At 27.0% G+C, this 21,049-nt stretch overlaps 2 protein-coding genes across 2 annotated transcripts; both read right to left on the bottom strand.

The window, feature by feature from the left end:
• Nucleotides 1-22: 22 nt before the first annotated feature.
• On the bottom strand, nt 23-2,384 carry Rpt1 (26S proteasome regulatory subunit Rpt1). Its single transcript, XM_017902205.1, has 6 exons — nt 2,212-2,384; nt 2,095-2,132; nt 1,502-1,984; nt 1,267-1,431; nt 605-771; nt 23-508 (listed from the first exon to the last, which is right to left on the bottom strand). Exons 1-6 carry the CDS (start codon nt 2,282-2,284, stop codon nt 130-132), a joined length of 1,305 nt encoding a protein of 434 aa, XP_017757694.1. The 5' UTR covers nt 2,285-2,384; the 3' UTR covers nt 23-129.
• Nucleotides 2,385-6,012: 3,628 nt separating this feature from the next.
• LOC108549012 (endocuticle structural glycoprotein SgAbd-2) lies at nt 6,013-10,117 on the bottom strand. The gene is made up of 4 exons (XM_017902211.1): nt 10,050-10,117; nt 9,267-9,394; nt 8,164-8,308; nt 6,013-6,368 (listed from the first exon to the last, which is right to left on the bottom strand). Exons 1-4 carry the CDS (start codon nt 10,059-10,061, stop codon nt 6,150-6,152), a joined length of 504 nt encoding a protein of 167 aa, XP_017757700.1. The 5' UTR covers nt 10,062-10,117; the 3' UTR covers nt 6,013-6,149.
• Between the last annotated feature and the right edge of the window lie 10,932 nt (nt 10,118-21,049).

The raw sequence follows: 21,049 nt of genomic DNA, 5'->3' as shown, positions 1-21,049 counted from the left end.
GTAAAAAACAAACTGTGGTTTATTGTGTATTTTATAATTCAGAATTAATTTGTATATTATAATTATCAATACAATGTTATTGTATTCATATAAATAGTTCAAAACAAACAAGGATAGTTGACCAAAAATTTAATTATATGTCATATATTTCGGAGTTGCAGAAAATTTAGCATATGACTTAATTACTTTGTTTACAGCTTCCAAAAAGTCTTTTTCTGTAGCTACTTTACGACGTGCACGAATCGCAAACATACCAGCTTCTGTACAAACAGAACGAATCTCAGCTCCAGTACTATTGGGGCATAAACGCGCAAGAAGTTCAAATCTAATGTCTCTTTCAACACTCATTGAACGTGCATGAATTTTAAAGATATGTGTACGTCCTTCTAAGTCTGGCAATCCGAATTCTACTTTTCTATCTAAACGTCCTGGTCTCATTAATGCTGGATCTAATGTATCTGGTCTGTTCGTTGCCATTAATACTTTAATATTACCTCGTGGGTCAAAACTGAAATATTTTAAATCATATAAATATAATTGTTATTTGTGTTATGAATTCTTAGAAATATTCAAAAATAAAAGTGAAGTAAATAGCATTTTTTACCCATCTAATTGATTAATAAGTTCAAGCATAGTACGCTGCACTTCATTATCACCTCCAGCACCATCATCGAATCGAGCTCCACCAATGGCATCAATTTCATCAAAAAATATCAAACATGCTTTTTTACTACGTGCCATTTCAAATAATTCTCTTACCATACGGGCACCCTGTTAGCAATAGTAATATAAGATGTTTATTTTAGAAAATAAAATATTATTTTTATTATACAAGTACTTTTATTAGAGAGGAATTGAAATTTACCAGGTAATTTCTTAGTTTTATTCTATGTATACGAAATTATATAGACTACCTATACTGAATTTAATATTTAAGAAGATATTTTTAACAAATTTTGCTAATTTGTAAAGATTTTTGATGCATTATAATCTAAATAAATTTTTATATGGCAATACAAATAAATAAAGAATTTTTAAAGAAATACATATTTTGTATTTTTCTTTATATATTTTTAAAAATTCAAGAGAAAAATATAGTTAGACTGATTGATGTCATTTTTTATAGGTTAAAAAACAAATATTTTATTTGTAGATTTATATCATGTTTATTTATATCCTTAAAATTTTCTGTTGTCTACTCTTATGTTTTCCATTTATTTATTAAGTTTCATCCAATAGGTTTAAGTTGAAACATGTTGTACTTACCTCACCAACATATTTTTGAACTAATTCTGAACCAATAACACGAATAAAACAAGCATCTGTTCTATTAGCTACAGCTCTAGCACATAAAGTTTTTCCTGTACCTGGTGGTCCAAACAATAATACTCCTTTAGGTGGCTCAATTCCCAAATTAACAAATTTTTCTGGCTGTAATAAATAAACTACTATTATTGTTATACATATAAAAAACATAATTCAGTAATTACAAAGTACTAACATGAAGTAAAGGGGTTTCAACAACTTCTCTCAATTTTTCAATTTGTTCTTTGCAGCCACCTACATCACTATATGTGACATCAGGTTTTTCTTCAACTTGCATCATTGTCACAGTTGGATCAATTTTTGGTGGGAGAGGTATGTGAATTTGATATTTATTACGATCTACTCCTACTCGCATACCTTCTTCAATGTCAGTTGGAGCAACTGAATCTGCTAAGTCAACTACAAACTTTGCAAACTGTTTAACATTTATAATGTATTTAGGATCATCTAAAATTATATTAATTATTTTAGTGCAACGTGCAACTTGTAATGGCTGTTCATTTTGTAAAGTTTGTTTATCTGCAGCTAAATCCCACAAAGCAGGTGGTGCAAGACCGGTATCGGATTCTTTGATTCCAGTCAATTCATTAACACGTTTAATTATTGTTTGTATATCATCTTCAACACCTTTAATACTTTTTGTATATTGTCCTTGACCCTGTATAAAAATGGTATGTTAATTTCATCTCTGATGAGTTAATTTCAAGCATTTTTGAAAGTTCAATTTGTCTTATTTATCTGTCAAACTTATTCTACAGTTGTACTTACATAAGTTTTAAGTAGAGCAATATCTCCATCATCCAGAGCTAAAAGAATAATAAGTTTACAATAAATCGTTAAATTACAACAATTAATGGCGAATACGTAATTAATAGGAAAACTTACATTTTATTTCCTTCTCTTCTTTTCCCTCTTCATTTTTTATTTTTCGCATATCATCACCCAAATGATCAGGCATTTTTCTATTTGTCAGATGCTTTCAAAAATTAGAAAACAAGTGCACTTGATTTAACTCGTAAAGAAATAGATGAAAAATGATATTTGGTTATGTTCTTACTTGCGATTACTAGCAAAAAAGCAACTCTTTCTGCTGTCCTCTATGTTAATAACTGTGAACTACTATTTCCCGAAACAATATGTTATCCGTATAGATAAATAAGATTACGCTTTTATCGAATCATACATATAAATTTTTCTATTAATATTATCATAGCAAAACACAGAATTAATGTACAATATTTTAAGATACATTTATATTATTTATATTATCAAACTTCATTCTTATTTATGAAAAAAAATTATCTTTACCATTTGAAACAAGTGAATTTAGTTTAATAAATTGTATCATTATCATGCAATTCAAGAAGTATTTGTACCGTGTAAGAGAATTAGTAAATCAAATTTGAAAATATTTCGATATCTTCCCTGTTTAAATTTTCAATAAACAAATAAGACTGTAATTTATATGTTAAAGATATTGCACTAGAGGATTTATGCAGTATTTCTACGATTATGTTAATGTTTATCGAAGTTAGTTGAACGTGTAGATAGAATTTTTATATATTTTTCGAATAATTTGAAAAAAGGAAAAAAATATATATATAAATAATTTAAGATAATTTGAAAATAAATTAAATTACCACTTTTCTCTTATAACAATTATATATTTTCAAGCAAAATAAATCTTAATATAGTACTCTGAAATATTGAAACACAAATTTTATACTTTTTTAAATATTTGGAAATCTTCGAAAATCGTGAAACAGCTGATGCTAATAAAAAATGTTTAAAAAAAGAATCGAATGATTTTAAGCAACATATAATCTGATGTGAATAAGTTTTTCCTAAACGAACGAATAGAAGACATATGCAGTTAAATTTTATTTTTTAAATAAATTTCCAGCCGTTGACGTGAATTTACGTCATTTCAAATTGCGTTTTTAGTTAATATTCATGTGATTTTAAAAAGTACTATTTTTTGTAAGCTTGATATTTTTAAATATATTTTATAATACTTATCCTTATCCTAATTGTAAAAATCTATGGCAATCAATTTCCTAATTTCTTTACTTTAACCGGATTTCAGTATTATAAAAGTAAGAAATTAGGAATTGTACAAATATATTAGTACACTGACTGGTGCAACTTGTCATTTCCTACGAAGAGGTAAACAAATTGGAAGGTATTTTAATTGAAATATTAGTATTTCGATAGTGCATATAGAAAATTTCACTTGATATAACTCTACATAATTTAGAAGTAACACATCGTGTATTCTTATCTTTTTTACTTTTACTTCATTACTTACCATTATATCACTATATCGTTGCAATAATGCTAAATAATATGCAGCAATTATTAGTTTCCTTTCCTTACTCTTCTTCCCTTAATTCTTCCCCTCGTAAATAAGGAAAATCCTAGCACTATAGAATTAAAAATATTTTCAAAAATAATTATTGCGTATTTTGCATCAAACATAGTATTATTCATTAAAATTATTACCAAAATTATTACCGATAGTAATTGAAAATAGATTCAAACGAGAAGACGTGAACCATGTAACAGAAAAGGATAAGATTTTTAGTAAAATAGAAACTAAAATATAATTGCAACTGACTAATTTTTATAATCTATGTAAACTCCATAAACCCCATTCAGGTACAAGCATTATCATTATTGAATAAAAGAAACATAAGCACCATCGACTTAAGCAAAAAAGAGAAATATGAATAAAAGTTTAAAAAAAGACCAAAATTCTTAGAAAAATAAGAAATAAAAAAAATATTATTACAAAATTAATTTTTTTAATCTATTTAATCTATATCATCTTAAATGGAGCATGATCATTTTCATTATCAAATAAAGAAAAATATAATACATTTCGATTTACCTAACGATTGTCTAGTTCTCACGATTAACATTCAGATTAAAAGGAAGAAAATGTTCAAATCTGTATTATAGTTGGACCAATTATACTGTTACACATACGATACAAGTATACCCGATATTTATACGTGATTGTTACTGATTCAGGTGGATGAACCTCTGAAAGGAAGTGCAGGAACCGCCCAAGTTGCATCGTTCGTGTTAGCCAGTCCTTGACCGGGATGATCTGCAGAAAAATGTAAGATAATGAAAGATCCAATAGAACACTTTCACCTGTATTCATCCCAGCCCTCTTCATTTACCGCAATTCTTGCGTATCTGTCAGAGGCATGGTGCAATTGAAGTTCAACTAGCATGCTTTCCCGTAGTATTAAGGTACGAGTTCACAAGTTACGTTATGGGCCAGACTGTATTTCATTGTGATTGTGATCCGTTACACACATCTACGATTTGGTATTAAGTGGTATTCACGAGTTGCTCAACACACGTGAGAAAGTTCATTTGTTTCTTCTAATCGAATTCGATTGATCTTGACCTTGCACAGGCTACGATACTGTTCACTCGCGAGGTCACATCTATGATTGCGAATATTGAGAGGACCATTAAGACATATGTCTTTTTTGGAGCATCGTTTTGATTTTATACGAGTGTTTTTAAAAATTCGTATTCCGTAAGAAGTTTGTTACTGGCAAGTATGAGTTACCATGGATTTTTGAAAAGAAGTTTCGATATTAGGTCATCGCGAAATTTATGTTTCGATATATCGTTGAATACTCGGAATGTTACTTTGATTTTTAACACTGATGTGAGAATTGTTTTTGAGAAATATTTCTCTTTTTTTTTTTTCTTTTAAATATTCTTTTATTGTAAATTTCATTTTAAAAGTGTCACTTCGTGCCAGTAACAAATAATTTCTTCTACTTTTATTCCACGTTTTTGAATAATATCCCGAGTTAAAAGTTGATGTCATTTTTTCAAGTAAAATAAAATAATTTAATTTCTTTTTTAAATTAAATTAAATAATTAGAAATAAATAGTTACATATAAATAAATCATTTTCCATTTTTTAAGTAAATTTTTTATTTTTTAATCAACGGTAAATATTCAATGGAAAAAAAGGAGTAAAAGTTGGCAGAAATTTCTGCTCATTGCAGAACAAGTTTGGAAATGTCACCTAATATGTTTCAAAGCCTCTTTACAGGAGGCCTCTTTACATGTTTTAGCTGCGAGCAATATGAAATGTTTAAGCAACGTGCGTGTTGGACAAGTTAGAATATTCTAATGGTTATGTAAATGTATACTTTTCATACCGATCTATCACTAGGATATTATATCTTGTATCATAAACACAGGAACATACATCATCCTAATTACATAATACAAACATTATTATTGACACCTTAGTCTTCTTCTTAGATGCTAGTCTCCTGGTGCCTCTTCATATGCGAGCTCCTCACACTTGCTTCCCGATCTCAATAAATTTTAAGATGCAACGTGTCTAAAGAACGAGTTATAGCGCGGGAAAGATCACTTGATTCTACTAGTTACAAGATGACTGCATTTTAATGTGCTCTAAGTACGACGAATTATGAAGATAAGCGTCTAATTCCTATTGCTCATTACGTAAACTTACGTGTTGCATAACATAACCTTACTTTAAATGTGGTTCAAATACCGGAGAAAGAATTTCATCGGTTGCTTGGCAATGTGACAAATACTTTTAAACGGAGGAAAAATGTAGGACATGAATGAAGTGAGAACAGATAAAAAAATTTATTTATCTAACGTAGAGTGACTGTTATATAGATTTGAACGTTGGTATCTCGTTGGTTATGCATGATATACATATTTACACACATCAGGTCAGATTATAAGGCAATAAAGATTAAATGCAAGCTTAGACATTCTTAAAATCATTTAGTTAGTTAATATTTTATTTAATATCTTCGGTAAATATTTGGGTTATATGGTTGCCTATAGTCTGAATCGTCGGGTCCAGGAGGATTAGCGGCAAGAGCTCGTCTGATTGCTTCTGGAATGGGAGGAGGAGTTGGCAAATGTGCACCTTGAGGATGGAAACCATTTTCATCCGCTGTATATTCCACAGTGATAGGAGTTCCATCTGGTGCAGGGTATGAAAATCTCCCTTGGACAACCTGTGAAATAATACAAAGAAAATTAGAGTTCGTTTATTTACAAAGTGTACACGGTATGAGTTATATTTCTAAATATTTATTTTTTGATAGAATAAAATGGATTTTTATTTTTGATTCGGTATCGCTTAGTTTGCGTGGTATTGACGAATAGATTAAATAACTTTTGAAATAAAATATAAATTATCATGCAGAAAAATGGTAAAAAGCAATTTTTTCATGTTTATATAGTATTGGTATTTTTGTTTCTTTGTAATATTAATTTTTGTTTCGTGAAATCTTCGTAATATCAATATTTTTTCATAATATTTTTATAATATTAGTATTCTTTTTCTTAATATTCATATCCTTTTTCATAATATTTGTGAATAAAATAAAATAATTGTTTAAAAGTATTTTAAACGAAGTATGTTCAAAATTTATGACAATTGTAATGACGATGGGCAATAGTTTGAAGTAAAGATTTTGACGGAGTAAGTCATTTCTTTAGTACATAAATATGTTCAAATTTATTTTGATAAACTGATTTTCGTATTGCAAAAATAGAGCTTGGTTTAGCACGGTAAGATGTAAATCATTTTTTCGATCAAACTTTTGCTACAAAGAGTTAGATTTTTTAAATAGAAAATGATACATAATACCCAGATGCAGTATATAATATGAAAGAAATACGGAAAGCGTGAAAGCGATTATATTATAATAACAGAAATTTACCTCTCCCTGTCCTTGTGCAGTGCCTTGTGGACGTCCGCTTTCTGCGACTGAAATTCCGTTTTCGGTATCATAGCTGAATGTATAAGTTCCATCTGGGTAAGAATCCTTTTGTTGACTTCGTATAGCTATAAACCTTCCAGGATTACTGTAAAGATAATAGAAATTTACCTTTATAGAAAAATGTATAGAAAAATCATATATTAAACGCGAAGTGTAACGTAAAAAATTTGTTACATTTAACATGTAAAATTTAATATTTATTATAATTTCTAATATTCATGAAAAATGTAATATTACTTATTTTTTATACACGCTATAATTAAAAATTTTTTAAATTAAATTTTGATATTGATTGCAATTTATAATTTTTTACATTTAATATTCAAAAAAATTTTCAAGCTTTTTTAACTTTATTATTTTTTTATATTCGTTCAAAATTTTTTATTCTTGGACTTTAATATGTATTACAGTAAACAATTTAAAAATTTTAATACGTGCCATAATTTTTATTTCTCTGAGCTTACTTTAAATAACTTTTGAAATAAAATATAAATTATCATGCAGAAAAATGGTAAAAAGCAATTTTTTCATGTTTATATAGTATTGGTATTTTTGTTTCTTTGTAATATTAATTTTTGTTTCGTGAAATCTTCGTAATATCAATATTTTTTCATAATATTTTTATAATATTAGTATTCTTTTTCTTAATATTCATATCCTTTTTCATAATATTTGTGAATAAAATAAAATAATTGTTTAAAAGTATTTTAAACGAAGTATGTTCAAAATTTATGACAATTGTAATGACGATGGGCAATAGTTTGAAGTAAAGATTTTGACGGAGTAAGTCATTTCTTTAGTACATAAATATGTTCAAATTTATTTTGATAAACTGATTTTCGTATTGCAAAAATAGAGCTTGGTTTAGCACGGTAAGATGTAAATCATTTTTTCGATCAAACTTTTGCTACAAAGAGTTAGATTTTTTAAATAGAAAATGATACATAATACCCAGATGCAGTATATAATATGAAAGAAATACGGAAAGCGTGAAAGCGATTATATTATAATAACAGAAATTTACCTCTCCCTGTCCTTGTGCAGTGCCTTGTGGACGTCCGCTTTCTGCGACTGAAATTCCGTTTTCGGTATCATAGCTGAATGTATAAGTTCCATCTGGGTAAGAATCCTTTTGTTGACTTCGTATAGCTATAAACCTTCCAGGATTACTGTAAAGATAATAGAAATTTACCTTTATAGAAAAATGTATAGAAAAATCATATATTAAACGCGAAGTGTAACGTAAAAAATTTGTTACATTTAACATGTAAAATTTAATATTTATTATAATTTCTAATATTCATGAAAAATGTAATATTACTTATTTTTTATACACGCTATAATTAAAAATTTTTTAAATTAAATTTTGATATTGATTGCAATTTATAATTTTTTACATTTAATATTCAAAAAAATTTTCAAGCTTTTTTAACTTTATTATTTTTTTATATTCGTTCAAAATTTTTTATTCTTGGACTTTAATATGTATTACAGTAAACAATTTAAAAATTTTAATACGTGCCATAATTTTTATTTCTCTGAGCTTACTATTTTGTACAATTTAAAATTTTTAAAATTGAATATTCGTTGAAATTCTTAATTCTTTAAATTTAATATTCACACAGTTTTAAATTTTCGAAATTTAATATGTATTTTCATATCTCGGAATTTTATATTTCATATTTGATTTAGTACTTATCTTTTTCAGTAGTACTTCGATAACACAAGGAAGTGTTATCATTTTTAACTATATTATTTATCATTTTTCACAATTTAAATTAGTATTTTCAATTGCTGCAGATAATTCGTCGTTGAATAATTATTTCAAGTTAATTAACTTTGATCTGAACGTTAATCGCAAAAGAAATGTATGAAATATAGATATATAAATAGAGAAATATATCTATATTTCATACAAAATGTGAAATATAAAATACAAATAAATAAATGTAAATATAGATATAGATATAGATATAGATATAGATAAAATTTAGGAAATAGATAAAAATTTATAAAATTTTATTATTAAATTAAAAAATAATATTTTATTATTTTAAATGAAAAAATTAGAAAATAGTATTTATAATAATCTTCTTTTTTTTTATTTAGAAGCATGTAATTGCATACTTATACTGAGGTGTATATTGGGGTTGTATCGTTGGCCTAGGTGTCGGTCGGTAAGCATTTTGGTTTGGGAAGCCACGGAATGCGCCATATTGTGCAACAGCACAGCCAAATAAAGTAAAGGCCAATAACTGTAATCAAACAGTGATTTTAGTAATAATCTGATGTAAACCAATTTTACAATAGAAAAATAGAACAATATTAATAATGTAATCGTACAAAACTTAAAATATTTTTCCTAAATATTTTTGAAACATACAATTGGATTATACTATTCTTTTTCAGATTGAATCAAATTTCTCAAATTTTTTATCCGACATCACGTTAAATGTGATGGTATTAGTAACAAATACGTTCGTTTTAGAATTTATATAAACCTACTTTGCCATTTTTTCAAATTTTCATTCAGCTATAATTCCCATAATACGGTTTTCAAGGAACTTCTTTCGAGAAGAAAACGATTACCAAAAAGTAACTTAAAATAACAGTCTTAAATAACAAATCAAAATACCATAATTAAAAATATCATACTATTATAAAGTCATCTAACATAGTTGAATTTTTTATTAAAGAATAGTATCAAGAGCGAGACTATGAACAAGTAGCTTCATTCGTTGTGACAAACAATGTAATACAATGTAATACTGTCATAAGTCTAATTGATATACAAAACTGATCGATACAATGACAATGATGACTTGGAAATACGTCGATCGATATCTAATGAGAAATCTCGTCCACTTTAGTTTAATGTCACTTATGTGTCGATATACAACGATCACTCACTATATGCTGCATGATGATGGCTGCTGTGTGACGTCCGTTTGAACAAGATCGAATCTGCAGTACCGTGTACAAGTACTGCCAGCATTTATATGAAGACGCTCAAGAAGATTTTCCCTTCCCATTCCCTCTGCTCATATGTCTAACCATTCTCCTCATAGCTTCTCGCCCTCACAATTTTGCCCCACCTCAATCCTGTTCTCGAACATCTTACATGATAAAATTAATGTTTCTCTGCACCAATCTTGCACGAACCAACGTCAGTCGGTAGCACTTCGTTTGTCACCCACTGAGCTTATCGATGCATCCGTGAGTAATTATGCTTTCAATGCTGTGATGTATCGGTACCCTATAGAGATAGTACTTTATTTGTTACTATCTCTTGGTAACGTTTCTTTCGTTATTTATATAATTCGGAATGTCATTTATAAAGAGAGTTTAAGCTTCAGAGATGTTGTATCGCGGGTTTGTAATTTCTTAGATACTTATTGATTCGCTAATACTTGTTCCGTTATTCATATAACTTGGTAGTTTTATCGTAACTTACGTAAAAGTTTGAATTTTAATTCGAAGTCTGAAATTTGAAATTTTCGAGATATAAACGAATAGTTGGACATTTTATATTTTGCGGATGACAAATTGGCAATATATCCAGGGGATGAAAATTTTCCTGCCGCGTAGACGTAATATGATAATCTCTGGTCTAAAACGTTGTTATATTCTACTGAAACATAAATGTCGAGGAATGTTCGGTATCTGTGCAATATATCAATGTCTATGTACATTTTGCACGAGAGTGTCACGAAAGGATAGTATAGCAAATTCCTGGCTGCAAAGAGCTTTATGGGAAGGATGCTACACTTTTGTATCCCCATATCGATAGTGGTCGCTAAAACGAGTTCAAGAGGTTGTAGCAAAAGGTCGTTCCAAGCTACAGAACATTGTAACTTCACTTTCTAGTACATCTTTTGCAACTTGCAAATATTCTTTTTCTGTCTTTACTAGCCAAGAATGTATAATCCTCTGATCTCTATATAAAAAGAAAATGGCCGAAGGATTATAAATATATGTCGATAAATTATAGCGTTGTCATCTTGGTCATGCTTTCTTCTACTTGTCCTTTGCTAATTTTAATCCGCGATATTTGATATTCAATGTGTTATGTAACACAAGGTTCAAGGTTGTGCAATACAAGGTATAAATCTTCAAGGTTACATGATATATGGTTCTACGAGAACCATTTGCAATAACTAGGAACTAATTGTCTTATATTGGGTGACTAATTGTGTATTCGTCAATTGATATAATTTTTCCAAATTATTCTACTAACAATAAACTGCGAACTGAGACTTTTCTATTATTATTATACTTCTTTTCATAACTTTCCTTTCTCATTGTTAATTATACGTTTATTTAATTTAGATATAAATTTTTTTTGTTAATATTAAAGCATCAAAAGTCAGTCATTGCGATAGGGTATAGTTTTTACGTTCATAGTGTATTCTTCGCTTTCAACAGCTTATGCAATTTCTTTGCTCCTGAGCAGGGACCACGCCTAAAGGTTTCATCTGGGTATTGTGTATGTAGATGTATGTATGGGAAATCATACAAGATATGAAAGGAGTAAAATATTATGTCTTGCGTAAAAAAATTGACCTTTAATTTGTTAATATATTATACAGGTAATAGTTCAAATGATAAAAAGCAACATAATGCAATTTCAATTTAATTAATCCTTTTTAATTTATTTCATTATATAACAATTATTAATTAATATTATTTTTATTTTTAATATAATCATATAATCGTTTAATTGTACGAATTTGTTAATATATCGTATAAATGTAATTAAAATGATCAATGAAGAGAACTTAAAGCAACTTTAGTTCGTTCAATTTGAATTAGTCTGTTTCACAATTATTATCTTACCGACATTTCTAGGTTATAATATTGAGAAACTTGTGCTGCATAAAAACGAAATTGTGTGACATACTGTCTTCAGGTAAAATTGATGTGTATAAATTAAAGAGTTGAAAGATTCACACATGATTAGTAAAATTTATATAAATTTTATGTATGTCGCGGAATTTAAATGTATTTGCATGCATTTTACCGATGATGTAACCAGTTAAAGCAAATTGAAAATGTATATTTCAATTTCGAAATATATTTTCAAAAAATAGAATTCAAAATGTAGTGTATTTAAACAGAGTACAAAATGTAATAGAATTTGTTTAAATTATTGCTGTATTTATCAAACATAAAAATACATAAAAATATTATCGATATATAATATATTACGGATGTAATATGTTACAAACATACTTAATCAATAAAAATATTATTATTAATAAACACTGATAAGAAACGTTATTGGTTAGACGTATTATTGAATAATATGCGAGTAATATGTAGTATGTATACATAACTTTTATATAATTTAATAATACGTTTACTGAAGTATTGAACAATTCAACGAAAGATTTGATAAAAGTTTGTAAATTATGAGAGAAACACGAATGAAAATGAAACCTCTAGCAGAAAGTTTAGCAAATACAATAACTATAATAACATCCCATTATTATAACTCTTAACAAATATAATAACCATCAGATAGAAATTTGTAATAAAATTTAATATAATAATACAGTATATTGACTAATTAGTTTAGGTATAATTGATCAAGCAAGGAATGAGAATAATAACATGAAACATTTGAAATTCAATTTTAATTAAGAAAACCAATTTAATAATTTTTACAAAAATTTCTTATATAATACTGGGCACATAATTTGAAAATATAATTATAAAATATAAATATAAAATATAGTTATAAAATGAGAATGATATAATAATACTTAAACAAAAAAGGTATATATTACAGATTAAAATGTAATAATTTAGTATATAGTAGATAATATATAATGTGACAAAAACGTAATATATATAATTTAACTATAATTAATGCAATACACATAATGTAATTACCTATAATCAATCTATATGATTTAACTATTTGGTATATATTACGTAGCGTGTACATATTTAAAAGTTAACGACGCCCTTATATTACATAGCAATATTAATAATTATATAAATATAAATCAATCTTAATTTAATAATATAAATTGAAAATTATAATTTCATAATATCTACAATAAATATTTTTTTATTTTAATGTCTTGTGAAACATTACCATTTAATTAATTCTAAAACATTGGGGTTAGAGTTTGAGGCAAGAATGACTTAAAAAAGGAGGAGAAAATTACTGTATTTATATTTGCAAAATTGAATTTTATATTGAAATATTCTATATATATTAAATTTTATAAAAATAAAATAATCTGTTTATACGTGTATGGTACATTATAATACTATAGTTGTTAATATCATTATTATCTACGTTAACTTAATATTTATCTTTTATTTAGAAATTTTAGGTACTCTAATGGAAGACTAGATTTACATTGTAAGTAATGTATTTCAAAGATGTTTATTGCATGTATATATATATATATATATATTATTTAACTAGAAATTAAAATCGTAAATTTCATTCAAACAGGTACACTAAATAATGTTATACATTTTCAATAGTGTTTAATACATATCAGTGTTATATAATTCTATTAATTCGTTATATATAATACTATGTAATATAATATATAGAACAAATTTTTGTATTTTGCTTCCCTAATGCTACAAATTTATAGAATACGAAGAATCTCTAAAGAAACCTTGAAACACTGACTATCGTATAGCACAAATATATATTATTTTCTAAACTGGTTATGATAACGGATAAAAAAATAAAAATAAGAAAACAATAACCCAAATACCAATAAACTTTTAACTTCACTTAAATTTTTCGATACTTACCATTAGAACTTCCTGTATTTTCTTACACATTCAACATTTAAAAGTTTAAAACAAATCGGTGGTTTTTTATTCGACAAACAATGTCATTGCTTCTACTATCTTAATTCCTCCTGCTGTGCCTCATTGCAGACTTCATTAAATGTAATTAATTATCATGATAAATCATCATCTTTCGATATCTAATTAAACAGGCTTCGAAACAATGGACAGGTCATTCATCCGCTGGCCGATGCAAAGGAGATCAAAGAAGAGAAATGAAAAATTGACGTGCTGCAACCTATTGGAGAAACAGTGCGCAAAAAGAAAAAGTCAAGTGATTCGAGATTGTGTATAGCGGATCAGTTTGCATAATTTCTAGATACAGCTGATCTGGGAGGACCCCGTAGGTATGCGCTTCTATCCGTATCTTTATGAGACTCGAAGCTTTGCTTGAGATGATGGGGCATACCTGAGCTGACGTGGTTAATAAAACGAGAAAGGTCAGACTGGATTCGAGTAACTCTCAAGATCTGGCTGCCACACCATAGCTTAGAGTATCATCTTGATTACATTTTATGATGGGATAATTTGATTAAATTAAGTGCTTAAATTAAATGCTCAAACCGTGAAATTTGTCTAGTGTATAGACAGCTTGGTTAATCAACGAGATTGTTAGACTAACCGTACTCCGCGTGTGTCAGATTGATTGAAAGGTACTGGCATTTCTTATTTTGAAAGAATTTTTTTTTATTATAATCTTTAGATAATTTGCAATTTATTTGGTGAACATTAGGTAAACCTTTTTGTTGCTTTGACTGAGTCAACGTGACGATACTCTGCCATGGGATCGGATCTGGGTGTGGGCAAGCTACGCTCAAGATGTTCTCAAGATGTTCTCAGGATGTTAGTTTCGTCTTGAATGAATAGAAATTGATTGCTTTAAATTCTTATTAACCTTTTATTAATTAGCTTTCACCATAATATCCTTTATTATCTATATATTTTATGTCTTTCACCCGTTTGAAAACTTATTTTTACCTATCGTAGAAATTTGGTAGAATTTTCTATTTTTATCAGTAAAACATTCTCTTACGTCATCTATTAATTGGTTTTTAGTTTTAGATGGTTTTTTTGTTTAAAGATTTTAGGAAACTTAAAGAAATTACTGATCAAATGAGGTTGTAAGAAATGCTTCTACTGCAGGATCCTCTATCTCATACTTGGGAAAATTGTAATGCCTAAGATGTAATTTGTGGAAGAATATATTACTGGAACGACTCTCGACAGCATGTTATTTTTCTAAGACTATTACATCGTCTTTCCATAACTCATATTTCGACGGTTAAGGTGTACATACAGTGTACACAGTATATTATGCAGCTCGATTACTCGTAATTTGTGAAAATTGTCAAATAAAAATGTAAATGTGTAAATAAATTATAAGTAACTAGTATTTAACTAAATGCAAAGGTAGTATTCTTTTAGTCAAGATTTTAAACTGGAATAATTTATTAACTTTCATACTAGAGCTGTGTGAATACAGCTATTGTAACTTTTATTTTAATATTTCATAATGTTGTTTTTATTATTATATTATTTTATTATTTTATTAATTTATTATTTTAGCATTTGAAACTATCGATTCGAAATGTATAACTAAATATAAATTATATAATTATATAATTATAGGATATATTATGTAATTGATATAGTATAACCATATATAAATAAGTATACTTTCATTATTAAATTTAATTTATTTGTGTATTATAATTACGTTAAATTATTATAATTATATCAATAATTTAGTAAAAGTTAATATTAATTTTCCCAAGAGCAGTTATATACCACTTATTTTAACAGTTGTAGAATTAAACAAGAAAATATGTATTTAACCTATAACCATAAGTCCTGTGATCATAAATTCACCAATACAAAAGTATATACACATTATGTATGCATTAGAATGGAATATAATATATGTAGAGTAGCTTTTTGTTACATGCAGGAAAAAATTATTTTAAAATATTAAATGACGAAGATACAGAAAGTTCTAGGACACCCTGTATGCTTAAAATGTATGCTAATGTGATATTAATTATACATGATACGCCGCGAGAAACATTGCTGTAAGATAGGTCCATTTGGTAAGTCATTCTGAGAATCCTATTGAGCGAGAAAAGTCACTATGGTGTTACTTTCATTTGCAACATTATAAATGTTATCAAAGTAAGATATGATTTACAAACATAACCTTAAATTCTTTCCTTATTTTATTTCTATATTTTTCACATTATTTTTTGTTATGCTTCACAGTGCTATTCAAATTCAAATTCAAATTCAAATGAAATCATATCCAATTTTGAAATATACGTTCAGAAGAGTCTAAGATATTTTATTGTAGTAAATGATACATAAGGCTGGTTATGATATATAATATATAAAATTATCTTTTCCAACTCGTTTTGTGGTGAAGACGCTAAATGATCATTGTAGAAGGTTATTGTTTATCAAACCTCAACCAGAGTGCGCTGGTAGTCACACGACACCCTTTTCACTACGAGAAATCCATCTTCTAATTTTAAAGAAATTTGTTTTACGGGTTTTTCACGTGTTACGCATTTATAGACAAATTTTAGTTGCTTGGATACAATTTACTGAAAGAAAATTTCATTTAGTTTGAAATTAGTCGGAAATTTCGTTCGATTAACTAAATCCTTGCCTATTGAATCCACTTATCTGGACGTCAATTGTTATTCGAATGAGGAATTATAGGTAGTGTGGGTAGTGAGGAGAATGCGTGAAGTATTGTATTATATGATCTTCAATACGAACTGTTTGTCCTCTGACAAATTTAGATAAATGGAGTTTCACTGTGAATGACTGAATTTGAAATTCATATCGTGTATAAAAATAAATAAATAAAATGGAAAGGAAACGAAACGTTAAGAAGAAAATTGTTCTATTTATGTCAATAATTCCATTGTCTATGACATACTCGTATTGATATTATTTGTTTTTCTTATTTATTACTGCTCTAGAGATGAAAAAGATGTAGTACGTGTTTAAAAGAAAATGATAACTGAAATTTAAATGTTTCATAACCTTCCATTTCCAAGAAAATTATTATTAATTGTACATTGTTGATACTATTGTTGTTGATAAAATACAAATTTTATAAACAAATTTACTTCCTATCATTAAAAGCAGAAACAACTTGAAATGCATTGCGTATTCATTTTTGCTATTACTACTATATAATACTAAATAATATAATATTAATTAATATTTTGAATAAAAATTACAAATTAAATTGTGAGACGGTTTCAAAAATACGATGAATTTTTTTACATTATCCGAGGTTATTACTTTCAAGTAAATTGAAAGTTTATAAACAATTACCTACTTAGAGGAAAACTAAACTTATACTTTATTAAAAATATTTGTTTTATTTTTATTTTTATTAGTAGTACTCTTGGGAGTAATAAAATAGTATTTTTATTATTTTCGAGGTATTATAGTAATTTAACTATTTAATTGAATAGATTGTTTTATGCTTACATTAACTAATATACCATAATAGTTAAGTAATTAAAGTCTGAGAACTTAATTCATCAAACGAGAACCTGATAATTTATCAAATGAGAATCACACTGTTGAAAGTAAATGACTGACTATCGTTAAGTTTATATCTCATTTTTTAATGTTCACACGTTTTTTTGTGAAACCTAACCTAACATTACGGTTATTACGACAGTAACCTGTACTTTTATGACTACATTTATTAGTATATAGAAAGCTAAGTAATGTTAACAAAAAAGGAAGAAAAGTAAAGTAATGTTATTATAATATTGTAATATTAGTATATTATAATAAAATATTAATGTCAATAGTTCATGGATGAAGGTATAAATTATAAATAGAGTATAGATTTATTATCTCAAAATACTACATGCATATATGCATGCATTACGTACTTTAACGACTAGGATAATCGAGTCATTAGCAAAAGCGTATCAATTGATGTATAATGCACGATCTTGATCGTTATGAAGTGAAATTAAGTTTATTGCATCTATACATGTACATATTTTTAAAGGAGTACGTGTATACCATATGTGTCTATGACCATAATGATTAAATGAGAAGGAAGGAAAGAACATAGATACAGGAATGATGAAGAAAGATACTATTAAGTTATACATATAATCAAGAACTCCTTAATGTCAGATAGTAATAATAGTTTTTAAATATGAGGACTAGAAATAAAGAAAATACTATCCATTTTGTAGCGATATAAACAAATAGTGAGGATTTAATTTGCAAAAATTAGTTTTATGAGATTCTTCAATTTCCTTTAATAACATAATATTGTTGATGTACAGTCGATTACAAAAAGCTTCGAACATGTATAATTTAGTTATTTATTCTGCTTCCATCACGTTTTCTTCTTCTTGCATTACTACCATAACTATTATATTATACCGTAAATGATAATACGACATATCATACTATGTTATATTATGCTAGTACAGCATTTTACATTGTAATACTATATTACATACCATACTTATATAATATAATATCTCGTGTTATGCTATATTATAATGAAATAGATAATATACTATAAAAATTTTTATACAAATTAATTTCAATTGATTAATTTATCCTTTTTATTTACAGATGGTTTAATATTTTAATTGTCATGTAATGTCAATTGATAAAGATTTGAAAGTTGCAAATTTAACACTACCTTCTTAATCTTTTTAATAGAATTTCTTTTTATTTATAATTTCATTTTATACATTTCTATACTTGTTATTATATATTGAAACAAGCTATACGTTTCTGCGAAATTTATTTACAAAATTTAATAAAAGTTTGTATCGTGAGCAATTCTCCAGTAGTTCTAATTAATTCTAATCAGACCACGAAAAAGTAGGCTAATAAAAATTAAGTAAAAATCCATAATTTAATATTGCAACTATAGCCCTATATCAACAACGATATTTTTCAGTATCTCATTTATTATTTTAATGAAAAACTTGTAATAATTAATAATAAATAATAAATAATAAATAACTTGTTTTTCGTGTACTATAATAATTTTGTATTAATTTTATGCTTATTGTTATTAATGTAAGAAAGTACATATTATTTAAAATATACATAAGTTTTTATACCGGGTGTACAAATTAGTACTATTGTAATACCTAGTATTATTCTCGTAAATGGTCAATCTATAAAAACAAATTAAAGAAGGCTAAATTTCACTCTTTTCACATGAAAGTCAATGACTTGAATAAATCTTTTAAATTTCTTATGCTACCTATATAATGACAAGGCCAAGGATATTTTTAAATATCTATAAATCTTTTACATTATATAAAAATAGTCATTCGATGACTTAAATGGCAATAAAATTCAAGGTTCCTCGCATGTAGGAATTAATTAAATATTTTGAACATTTTATAATTTTCCTTATATTTTATAAACTAATTATGAAGACGAATTCAATGATTTAATAACATTCAAGAATTCCGAAAATATTAGAGTTAACTAAATATTTTGGAGATATTATAACACAACATTTATTCGATATGATCATAAAATTTCATTATTTTCGACATACAGTATCATAAAATATAAATTAAAAATAAATACATAAAATAAAAGTTATAAAAATAAACTAAAAATAACGTAATTAAAACAGAAAAAGAAACGTAATACCAATGTTAAAAAATAATATAAAGAACAGTAAAACGAAAAATATAATATAAACAAAATTCGATGTAAAAAGTATGTACTATAAAGGAATTGGTTATTATTTATCGAGTTATTGTTTGACGTATAGCTCTACCGATAAATTGGAGAATGTATTGGAATCCAACGTGTTATTTTACACCTTTTAGCAGAATTACCAAGGTCTGATGGAGATCTTTGACGAGATATTCTGAGAAAAGATGGATCACGAGAACTTCGAATCTCGAGCTGATTGGTCGTGAGCAAAATCACTCATGATAGTGACGTAAGAAGAACCAAGGAGGTGCTTTAGTTTCTACGAATGCCACCTGTATACAAATTATGAAACCTAACTGGCATTCAGACGACTCCTTCATTGGTGCTCTACCCTTCTTTTCTTTTTTGTTATAGGTGATGAAAGATGAAAGGAATTCAGCCTGTCATATTCACGCCTAGAGAACTATCAACTTGTATCATCACACTTAACTTGATTATATTTCTACAGTGCGCGACAAAATGGTAGCACGCCCTATGACTAATATTTCTTGACTAACCTGAAAGAGATATAAAAAGGATCATGTGATTATCCATTAAGTTGGATTTTACATGGGTAGTTTGGTACTGTACGAAACAGTTGATAAAAAGAATTGAAAAAAAGAACGTATTTTTGAAATATTCTTATTTGCTTACATATCTCCTAAATTTTTATTTATTTATCTCCTTCATTTACAAATCTTTGTTTATTCCTTTCCTAAACGTAACGCGATAAATAATTTTCGAACTTGGATTCAAAGTGTGTAAAAAATATTTCCATTCTCGAATAAATAAAAAGGAAAGTGAAAAAAGAAATGTAAATTATGATTATATATGTAACATTTGTATATATTACACTGATCTCAGGAAACATTGAAAATTCCGGGGTGTTTATTGTTTTGATACATCCTGTAACTCAGGGTTTGGTAATACTCACGGTGGATGAAAAGTTTAACTATTTTCACTTCCTGTACCGATTGAAATTGTAAATATTGTATATGTTCTGTATTGATCTACATAGATCGGGTGATCTGACTTTTTACAAGAAATTTGTAGTGCAATTTGAAACGAAGATAACTAATTTCGATTAATTTCGAAAATGATTTTTAATTAAAAGGTGACTGCAAACAGCGCTTACTGTAAAATTTATGAGATTTTTTAATCATTGGATATAATATAACGATATTATATTACAAGCTAATGCGAAGTTTTAATTAATTACAGTAAATATATATTTCCCATATCAAAATTGATACAACTTCAAGGTGGGCACTTGCAATTCTTAGATTAGAAGGATAAAATTAAAATAAATAGTATATAATCGCGCTTTAAAGCGCCCAAAAGAAATTGTTTGCGTCTAAATTAGAAGA

Source organism: Eufriesea mexicana, unplaced genomic scaffold, assembly GCF_001483705.2.
Source record: "Eufriesea mexicana isolate 0111107269 unplaced genomic scaffold, ASM148370v2 scaffold1809, whole genome shotgun sequence".
In the NCBI taxonomy this organism is placed as follows: Eukaryota; Metazoa; Arthropoda; class Insecta; order Hymenoptera; family Apidae; genus Eufriesea; species Eufriesea mexicana.
This window is presented reverse-complemented; position numbering and strand designations above follow the sequence as displayed.

Excerpts from the sequence above, each read along its gene's own strand:
- Rpt1 (XM_017902205.1), bottom strand. The coding sequence starts at position 2,284 with ATGCCTGATCATTTGGGTGATGATATGCGAAAAATAAAAAATGAAGAG. Across the intron at positions 1,985-2,094 it reads TTGCTCTACTTAAAACTTAT|GGTCAAGGACAATATACAAA; the intron begins GTAAGTACAACT and ends ATTTTTATACAG. Across the intron at positions 509-604 it reads CTTATTAATCAATTAGATGG|TTTTGACCCACGAGGTAATA; the intron begins GTAAAAAATGCT and ends AAAATATTTCAG.
- LOC108549012 (XM_017902211.1), bottom strand. Across the intron at positions 8,309-9,266 it reads CAATATACACCTCAGTATAA|TAATCCTGGAAGGTTTATAG; the intron begins GTATGCAATTAC and ends TTATCTTTACAG. Across the intron at positions 6,369-8,163 it reads CTGCACAAGGACAGGGAGAG|GTTGTCCAAGGGAGATTTTC; the intron begins GTAAATTTCTGT and ends ATTATTTCACAG.